The sequence below is a fragment of the Saccostrea cucullata genome, unplaced genomic scaffold, assembly GCF_032062105.1.
Source record: "Saccostrea cucullata isolate Sc308-1 unplaced genomic scaffold, CSIRO_AGI_Scuc_v1 ctg27, whole genome shotgun sequence".
In the NCBI taxonomy this organism is placed as follows: Eukaryota; Metazoa; Mollusca; class Bivalvia; order Ostreida; family Ostreidae; genus Saccostrea; species Saccostrea cuccullata.
This window is the reverse complement of record NW_026920935.1, coordinates 1069262-1080232: the sequence shown is the minus strand read 5'-3', so window position 1 is coordinate 1080232 and position 10971 is coordinate 1069262. Positions and strand designations below refer to the sequence as shown.

At 33.9% G+C, this 10971-nt stretch overlaps 1 protein-coding gene across 1 annotated transcript; it reads left to right on the top strand.

The window, feature by feature from the left end:
- Positions 1–2635: 2635 nt before the first annotated feature.
- LOC134258741 (F-box only protein 21-like) lies at positions 2636–10401 on the top strand. Its single transcript, XM_062741314.1, has 12 exons — positions 2636–2854; positions 3040–3282; positions 3602–3726; positions 3841–3975; positions 4258–4388; positions 4533–4666; positions 4913–5021; positions 5301–5480; positions 5632–5751; positions 7651–7721; positions 7834–7991; positions 9342–10401. The coding sequence occupies exons 1-12, from the start codon at positions 2673–2675 to the stop codon at positions 9512–9514; spliced, it is 1761 nt and encodes a 586-aa protein (XP_062597298.1). The 5' UTR covers positions 2636–2672; the 3' UTR covers positions 9515–10401.
- Positions 10402–10971: the final 570 nt, after the last annotated feature.

Below are 10971 nucleotides of genomic sequence, written 5' to 3'. Positions count from 1 at the left end.
GTTTTAACCAAAATGTAGGTCATGGTGACCTACACTGGAATTTCAAGGCTTATTAATTTAAATATACAGTATACTTAGAGGCTTCAAAAAGAAGTGATAGATTGTACAATTTATCAGAAGAGCGATTCAAGGCCCTTGGGTCTCTTGTTCATGGACATAATGTCAAGGTTATTTAGATAGACCAAAGACATTCTAAAAAGCCTAAAAATATTTTTAAAAACAACACATATGTAGGCTACTTGATTTTTAGCTCTACTGGTCAGAGACCAGAAGAGCTTATGCGATAGTAATGCGTCCGGTGTCTGTCTGTCTGTCTGTCTGTCTGTCCGTCTGTCTGTAAACAATTTTTAAAAACGCTACTCCTCCTACAATTTTAGTCTGATTTCAATATTACTTGGCACACAAGTAGACTACACTAAGATACATAGAATAGTGCATCGGTTTTTGATTTCGATGAACGGTACTGCCATGGTTACTAAAAATAAAATTTTCTGTGAAATTCCTTTAAAACGCTACTCCTTCTACAATTTTGGTCTGATTTCAATATAACTTGGCACACAAGTAGACTACACTAAGATACATAGAATAGTGCATCGGTTTTTGATTTCGATGAACGATGTTGCCATGGTTACTAAAAATAGAATTTTCTGTGAAATTCCTTTAAAACGCTACTCCTTCTACAATTTTGGTCTGATTTCAATATAACTTGGCACACAAGTAGACTACACTAAGATACATAGAATAGTGCATCGGTTTTTTGATTTCGATGAACGGTGTTGGCATAGTTACTAAAAATAGAATTTTCTGTGAAATTCCTTTAAAACGCTACTCCTTCTACAATTTTGGTCTGATATCAATATAACTTGGCACACAAGTAGACTACACTAAGATACATAGAATAGTGCATCGGTTTTTGATTTCGGTGAACGGTGTTGCCATGGTTACTAAAAATAGAATTCTCTGTGAAATTCCTTTAAAACACTACTCCATCTACAGTGTTGGTCTGATTTCAGTATAACTTGGCACACAAGTAGACTACACTTAGATACATAGAATAATGCATCGGTTTTTAATTTCGATGAACGGTGTTGCCATGGTTACTAAAAATAGTATTTTTTGTGAAATTCCTTTAAAACACTACTCCTTCCTCAAGTTTGGTCTGATTTCAATATAACTTGGCACACAAGTAGACTACACTAACATACATAGAATAGTATATCGGTTTTTGATTTCGATGAACGGTGTTGCCATGGTTACTAAAAATAGATTTTTCTGTGAAATTCCTTTAAAACGCTACTCCTTCTACAGTTTTGGTCTGATTTCAATATAACTTGGCACACAAGTAGACTACACTAAGATACATAGAATAGTGCATCAGTTTTTTTATTTCGATGAACGGTGTTACCATAGTTGCTAAAAATAGAATTTTCTGTGAAATTCCTTTAAAACGCTATTCCTTCTACAGTTTTAGTTTGATTTCAAAATAAGTTGGCACACAAGTAGACTACACAAAGATACATAAAATAGTGCAATGGTTTTTGATAAGTACAAACCAGTAGAGCTGCAGTCTTGACAGAGACTTCTGGTTTTTTTCATAGTTTGAGCAGCTGTGTTTTGTTATGCCCCTTCATGGCTGGGTCGTATAGAGTTTGGTATGTCTGTCTTTCCATTCTGTCCATCCATTGCACTTTGCATTTATCTCAGATCACAGCAAAGTTTCAAAGAAATTATGCAAATATTTTAATCAAACTGTGTATGTTGATGCATACTGATGTGAGCTGTTCAACTGTATCAACATTATATGACCTTTCCTTTCACCTTGACCTCACTTTTCTTAAATCAGTGTTTTGCTCAGTTTCAAAGACACTATTCAAGATAGTGTAATCAAACTTCATATACTGATTCATACTGATGTATATTTTTTACCTTGGCCTTTCTTTTGATCTTGACGCCCATTATCTAAAATAAATGTTTAGCTTAGTTTCTAAGTAAATATTCATGATTTTGTTTTCTTCAAACTTCATAAGCTAATATTTCCTGATGTCAACTTTTCAACTGCATCATCAGTTTTGGACCTTGACCTATCTTTTGACCTTGAATGCACTTTTCTTCAATTAGTGTTTAGCTCAGGTTTTTGACCGTAAGCTTTCCTTGGATCTTTAGCTCACATTCCTTAAATTGCATTTTGCTTATTTTTAAAGAAACCATTTAAAGTATTTTCATGTATGCTTATACATAATTTGGTTAGAATTTATCATCAATATTCATTTTCTTTAGATTTCAATTTTAAAGAATTTTTTCAAGATATTATTATCTTCAAACTTCATAGATATAATTATAATTTAATAAAAAATATTCATGTTGTCATATACCCTCACTGGGGTGTTCATGTCCTTTGGGCATATTGCTTATTTGACCTTAATCTTTCTTTGACCTTGACCCCATGAATTTATGTTTAAAGAAAACATTTAAAATATACATTTTTTTTTTTACCGAACTTCAGAATATTTTTAATTAAAATGTGAATGTTCTGCAATTTTTAAAGAGCTTGTTATGTGTTTAAAATGTATCTTACACCAATCTGTTTACATGTCCTTCTTCATTTTACTTTTTTCAATAAAAGCATCGGGATTGCTTATCAAGTGTAAATAGATCGGGTTTGAAATACTGCAATGTCTGTAAACAATATGGACAACGAGAGAGAGTTCCTCGATTTGCCGAACGAAATTATTGATATAGTGCTTCAGAACAGGGGAATATCTTTTACAGATATATGCAGTATATCCCAAACATGCACAAAATTGCAATCTTTGTGTTTGTCAAACGAATTATGGAGAAGGAAGCTCCAGCAAAGGTGAGCAAAATTAAGTTATGCAACAGCTGACAGCTGAAATGAGAATAAGTGTATGAAAAAATTAACATTTCCTATGGCATTTGCTTTTGCAAATGTGTATATCCGTATTCATAACTGCATAAAATATTTCATGTTGTGCCCTTGAGTCAGCATGTCATCAATGTAGAAATTGATTGTTAATATAGGTGGCCCAAGCTGCTGCTGAGGTATTCACGAGAGCAGGCACATGATTGGCTGAAGGAGTTCAAAACTTACACCGTGGTGGGCCGTGCTGTGCAAAAACTTGTTAGCCAGCTATCCCCAAGATTTTATAAACTAGAGGAAATTCCAGATGATGGGTTTTCTGATGTGGTATCCCTGATGGAGGAGCATAACGCAGCTGAAGTTATCATAAACGAGTTAAATGAAATCATACATGATAATGACAGGTAAATAAAATACAAACAGATCAGCTATTACAAATGTGAGAAAGGCGTTGATAAATAAACAAGCTTAAAAACATCAGTTTATGGTAAAAAGAATGGAGGTGCATGTATTTCCTGTAGCAAAAAAATATGAATGCTTGTTAGCACAAAGATGATTTACAAAGTTTTTGCAGAAACATTTTACATATTAAAGTTTTTTGTAGACATTCATAGATTTATGCATGTTGCAGAAGTGCCATTACAGAGATTTTGCTTACTTAAAAAAAAAATTAAACAATAATATGTACATGTATATTAACACTAAACATTGTTAATTTAAAAGGTTTAAGAATTTGACAAACAAGTACTATGCAGTGAAGCTACTCCGACACATTTTTCACTTACATCTTACTGAGAAATGGAAAGCTCATTTACAACAGCCACCCGATGAGCAAAAACTTGAGAAAGGTAATAAAAATTTGTCAAGTATTTTTACAATTATTATTATTACAATTAAGCATGTTTACTTCAGATGTACATTTTTTTTTAAAGTACATAATACATAATGCATTAATATTTCAGGTGCTACCATAATAAGCCAGTGGTTCCAACCTACAGAAGATGTGACAGAAAATTCCATAATTGACCGCTTGGATGAAATTGCAGAAAGAGTTAAGAAAAATCTACCAGAAAATTTAGCATCAAAGTACACTGAAGGTGACTTTTATTTCTATGTAAAAATTTACTGGTAATATTACCTCTTAAAGAATTAATCTATAGTTACTATATGTAATTATAGTACACATGTATGTTTTTGTTAGCTTCAATCAAAAAATGTTATTTAAATAGCTTTTTAATTATTGAGCTTTAAAGTTATAAATGAAGAAATGTTCCATGGCAGATACTGGTAGAAGTAAGTTTAGTTTAAGTTTTATTATTTTGTTAGAATTCACTATAATAGTGCTATATGAAAATAAAATATGCTACATTTACAATAAGGAGTGCCATCACTGAGTACAGAACAAGAAAGAGTGGTTCTAGAAATCATGAACCATGTCTTGTACACGGAGATGGGTTTCCATGGAAATGAAGAAAATTATTATGATGAAAACAACTCTTTTATTAACAAAGTAAGTAAAACAGTTGCATAGGTGGCTTTTATAAGGTTCAAAAAGTCTATAATGTAGCTAGGTGATATAAATGTCTCAGCTGGCATTTGCTAACAGAAGTAGATTGTATTGTGATTAAGGTAATGTTTCTGTTTCTATTATCAGGTTTTGGACCGTAAGCTTGGAATCCCTATCAGTCTCTCAGTACTATATTTGTCTGTAGCCAGACGACTTGGTGTAACATGTCAATGTGTTAACTTTCCTTCTCACTTCCTGCTCAAGTGGAAAGAACATCCAATGTAAGTTGAGTTAAAGATACATTGATTAGTAAGGCCAGAAAGTGACTTAAGTTGTTTTAATGGTATTACTATATACACATACAACAAGAGTAACAAAACTTTTGAAAAATAATTTTTACATGTAGTTTTGTAGAATTATCTTCAAGTTGTTCTATAAAGGGAGATAATCTATGAACATGTGAGCTTTATCTCATTTCCTGTCAGATGACAAAGGCAATGATATTTATAATTTTTATGACACTACAGGGCTACTGTAGATAAGCAGTACACCTTTATTGATGCCTTCCATGGAAAGTTTATCACAGAGATAGGAGGTGATCATACAGTGTTCACAGACTCCATACCACACATTGAGGTACATCAGACAGAAAAATGAGTATTGAATACAAGGATGCAAAGTTAATGGTCAGGGCTGGCTGTTCATGAAATCTGTTTCTCTGTAATATGTAAAATCTATTTCAAGATTTGTTATTTTGTAGTACTTGTAAAAAAAAAAAATAGGTATGGTGTAAGCATGGATTCACAGTGTTACATGTTAATGTTCTATTGCATTTCGAGATTTTTTTTATATTTCTCATTACAAGATTGCATTGAAATGAACCTACAACTTTTTTCATCTGTTCATATATTTCAGGTTTACAAGAGAATGCTTCGTAACCTGATCAATATTGCTCGTAATCACCACCACATGAGAAGCACCACCACGTTTCTCCGCGATGCGGTGGAGATGATGCTCCTCACCACTCCAGATGATATAGACTACCAGTTCCTCCTGGTGAAAATCTACATGTATCTCAAGATCAATCAAGAAAAGGTACAAGTTTTTTTTCTTTTCCTTTCTTGTTTAATCTCAGACTGTCACTAGCCTATTGTATAGTGGTCGCCTTAAATCCTCTGGAAAATACAGAACAAAGTGGTGTCTTTCATGTCAGCTTCATCATTTCAATTATTGTTGTGACCTTTAGGTCAAGGACATACTGCTGGAGATGGAAATCGCGGACGAGGGCAGAGTTTCTCAGGTAGCACGCTTAACAGCTCAGGTGGAAAGGAGTGCCCGGGAAAACGAAGAACTGTTACAGAAAAAGGTCTGTATGATAAAAATTAAAAAAAAAGTCTGTATTACAAATAGATATGACATAAATATGACATCTGGAACAAGAGGCCCATCGGCCACATCGCTCACCTGAGAAGCTTTGACCATTCTGTTCTTTACCAGATTTCCCCCTTGTAATACATTATGTATCCCCACCCTACCCCACTGATCATAATTAAGACATTTTGAAATCAACTACCCCAGGATCCTTCCATGTGCAAATAAGTTTCAGCTTTTCTGGCCCAGTGGTTCTTGAGAAGAAGGTTTTCAAAGATTTTTCCTATATATTTTTATGTAAAACTTTGATCCCCCATTGTGGCTCCACCCTTCCCCTGGGGGTCATGATTTGAACAATTTAAAATCTACATTACCCAAGAATGCTTCCACATAAGTTTCAACTTTTCTGGCCCGGTGGTTCTTGAGAAGAAGTTTTTCAAAGATTTTTCCAATATATTTCTATGTAAAACTTTTATTACCAATTGTGGCCCCACCCTTCCCCCGGGGGTCATGATTTAATTTAGAATCTACACTATACCAAGATGCTTCCACATAAGTTTCAGCTTTTCTGGCCCAGTGGTTCTTGAGAAGAAGATTTTCAAAGATTTTTCTTATATATTTTTATGTAAAACTTTGATTCCCCATTGTGGCCTAGCTCTTTCCCCGGGGGTCATGATTTGAACAATTTAAAATCTACACTACCCAAGAATGCTTCCACATAAGTTTCAACTTTTCTGGCCCAGTGGTTCTTGAGAAGAAGATTTTCCAAGTTTTTTCTTATATATTTCTATGTAAAACTTTGATTCCCCATTGTGGCCCCACCCTTCCCCCGGAGGTCATGATTTTTACAATTTAGAATCTACACTATCCCAAGATGCTTCCACATAAGTTTCAGCTTTTCTGGCCCAGTAGTTCTTGAGAAGAAGATTTTCCAAGATTTTTCCTATATATTTCTATGTAAAAGTTTGATTCCCCATTGTGGCCCCGCCCTTGCCCTGGGGGTCATGATTTGAACAATTTAATATCTACACTACCCTAGGATGCTTTCACATAAGTTTCAGCTTTTCTGGCCCAGTAGTTCTTGAGAAGAATTCCAAGATTTTTCCTATATATTTCTTTGTAAAACTTTGATTCCCCATTGTGGCCCTGCCCTTCCCCCGGGGGTCATGATTTGAACAATTTAATATCTAAACTACCCTAGGATACTTTCACATAAGTTTCAGCTTTTCTGGCCCAGTAGTTCTTGAGAAGAAGATTTTCCAAGATTTTTCCTATATATTTCTATGTAAAACTTTGATTCCCCATTGTGGCCCCGCCCTTCCCCCGGGGGTCATGATTTGAACAATTTAATATCTACACTACCCTAAGATGCTTTCACATAAGTTTCAGCTTTTCTGGCCCAGTGGTTCTTGAGAAGAAGATTTTTTAATGACCCCACCCTATTTTTGTCTTTTCTTGATTATCTCCCCTTGCGAGGGGATATGTCCCTTCATTTTAACAGTTTAAATTCCTCTTCACCCAAGAATGCTTTGTACCAAGTTTGGTCAAAATTGGCCCGGTGGTTCTTGAGAAGAAGTCGAAAATGTGAAAAGTTTACAGACGGACAGACAGACAGACGGACGGATGACGGACAAAATGTGATCAGAAAAGCTCACTTGAGCCTTCGGCTCAGGTGAGCTAAAAAAACTTTATACAATAGGCATGAAGATGATTATATATGGCTGGTTTTGTACATTGTTCATCGTTATCATTTCTTACCAGATGATATAAAAAAAAAAGAACCAGGTTTCCTTACATTACTTTAGATTTCAAAATCAAGACTGTTGTATCTTAAAATACATGAACTGTACCAGTATTTGAAAACAGACCAAATCTTTTCCCTTTCTTTCCACAGACAAAACCAAAATACAGGGCAGAAAACAAAGAGGTCAGGTTCTCAGTTGGAATGGTGATGAAACATAAAAGGTAAAACATAACTGATTTATCAGCAAATTTCAACGAAATTTTTAATATATGAAGTTGAAGTCATTTATTTAAGACTTATGTGAATTACTAGATACTGATAAAAATTTTCCAGATACAACTACATGTGTGTAATTTTTGGATGGGATTCCACTTGTCAAGCATCTCGAGAGTGGATCATTCAGATGGGGGTTCACATGCTCCCTCGCAAAGACAAGCAGCCATTCTACAACGTACTGGTGGAGGACGGAAGCATAAGATATGCTGCAGATGGTAAGTGTATAGGGAATTCATGCTGCAGATGGTAGGCTTCTTTCTGCTTGTTAAAGCGGCAATACAGCTGCAAATTGTGTGTTTTTTAATTCAAATTTACCCAATATATCGTTCAGGAATAAGTTAAAAAGTTGAATTAAGCATTTGAGAAAAATAAATATTCCCTCCTCATACAAAATTAATGTAATTAGAATCTGCCGGAAAATCAAGGGTCGTACAACTTAGATTTGTTTACTTGTACCACGTGAATTCTAAAATGGCATGTGCATACAATGTAGGGTCTACAGTTATAATGGAATATTAAGTAAAATCAGTTCCGAGAATCAAAATATCTTAACTCTCCGATAAATTAATAATACTTAACATATTAGTCTGCATTCAGATGAATTTAACATGATTAAGTACAAATGTTGACGTTTTGTGTATTGGGGTGCAGGAAAGGAAAATCCATCAAATCATACGTCATCACGTGAAAATGTCAAACATAATACCTTTCTGTAGTTCCAATACAATATGCACTTCAAATGGCAATAAATTTTATATGTCATAAGTGCATTTTAACGTTGAGTTTACACTGATTTTTTTTTCTTTGAAAGCCATGGAGATACGAGAAATTATAGCATGTATCAACAAACCTGTAGGGTAGAACCTTCGCGAGTCCCACGTGAATGTCACCAAGATCCCGTTTCTTCTTCATCCAATGATTATATTAATCTTCCAACTAAATTTTTGTCAGCAAAGTTGCTTTCTTAATATGAAGCCCTATTTTTGGTTTTATTTTTCGTTTTGGTCGACTCTGTCAATGTAGCTGGCCTTCCGGGCTTCCCTCTCTTATCATGCTGTTTTGTTGATGAAAACTATATGCATGCTCGATAGCATGGAATGTGGAACCTCGAACGCGATGTATATATTTATGGACCATAAATAATTATTAATTTTAATGAAATACCAGGTAATCAGAATTATTTACTTATGAAATTTGTAATTTTCTGAAAGTGTTTCCATTTATGAGTATGAAAAAAATTCCAAATCCTATAGGAAAATTTTAACAAGTCTGTTTTTGAAGAGATGCGCCGTATTGTCACTTTAAAGAAGAACAAGATATCTACAAAACTGAAAAATAATTGACTATAATTTTTCAAAAGCTTGACAATAATTTGACTTCAATTTAATTTTAGCCTCTGCTTTCTGTTAAGATATTGTCACCACACAAAAATCATGGTAATCAGAGGGAGTTTTAATTTTTCCTAAACCAGAAAAATTGTATTATATTTCATATAATGTCTACAATGTACATGTATATTCTATACATGTCTTCTGAATTTTATAATAAATGCCTTTTATTTGAAGAAAATCTTTACCACCCAGACAATTACTGTGAAATTCCTCACCCTGATGTTGGCAAATATTTCCAAGAGTTTACTGGTCAGTACTATGTGATGAACAATGAGAAAGCTGAGGAGTATCCAGACGACATTCAGGAGACCCAAACCACAGTGGAGGGGGTGGGGAGGGGTCAATGAGGGACCCAGACAACAGTGGAGGGGAGGGTCAGGGAGTGGTCAAGGCCACAGTGGCGGGGAGGGATCAGGGAGAGACCCAGGTCACAGCAGAGGGCTGGTCAGTGAGGGACTTGTTACCCGTCAGAAGTCTCGTTAAGGGAGACAACTTCAGGGAATGAATAAACTAACAAGAAGTGCAACAATGGCCAGTTTCGGATATTATTGTATGAACATGCTATGACAGTGTATTTTTATTTAATCATATATGCAAATTTTTATATGTTTATGAAATAAAAAATGTTGAATTAATAGTGTCTATTTCAAATACACCAAATGATGAATTAACAGTTAAGCTATGTGTGTTGGTACATCTTCTTTATATTTGTACAAGAATTTGAATTAACCAACATAAAAGAATGTTTGAAATTTAAGACAATCCCTTTTAAGGGTTATATGAGAGCAGCTGGACTGCTAATGATTGAAGATGTTTTTCTATAATGCAGTTATAAGAAATAATTTTTCTAGAGTGATTATTAATCAGATGATAATGATTAAACTAGTTTTTTCGGATTGGTTTTCTTTTTTAATTTTTATTTATGGAATGAATCAATATTTTTTACGAGGATATGAATAAGGCGAGAATTCATATGAATGAATATAAAATTTACCCTTCGATTTTTTAATGCTAATAGCAATACTGCAGTGCTCCCACAAAATGAGTATTGTACAAATTAATATATATTTTGTTTTTGAAGTTTTTGCATGGTATTATATTTCAGTGACAATTAAAAGAACATAAAAGTATTGACCATGTACAGTGAAAACATTACTGCATATATAATTGGTTTGTTATATATCATAAGTTACTTTGTATAATGAAATCTGTTAATACAGTAATAAAATTTCTTTTAATATTTAACTCATCCTGAAGTAGTGTAGAACATCTCACTGGTGTTGACTTTAAAGTCCATTTCAGACTGTTTTTGAGCCATCATGTACATGTAGATGACTCTTAAGATATCACTGAGTTTCAGCATTCACACCCATCAGATTGACCTCTGGCCAAGATTACATATTTAGTTAGAATTGTAGTTTTTTCCTCATCTTTACTGATTTATGCGATATCTGCATCTGTGTGCTTGACAAGTTTCTGAGACCTTTTAAAAAATAGTACACAGACTATAAGAATCATATGTCTGTAGGATAAGTAAATAGTACACAGACTATAAGAATCATATGCCTGTAGGATAAGTAAATCCCTCAAGGATCATCACCTTCTAGTTCAAGGAAGGAAATATAATTACTGAGGATGAGATTTACATATTTTTTTGGGAAATGAGAAACGTATCACGCAATCATACATATGGGCATCAGTTATAAGCTAATTATAATTTGCATGCTACAATCATTCAAAATGATGTTTCATATAAATTGTTGTCTTGCACTCATATATTATATGAGTTTTCAATTTAGTGATG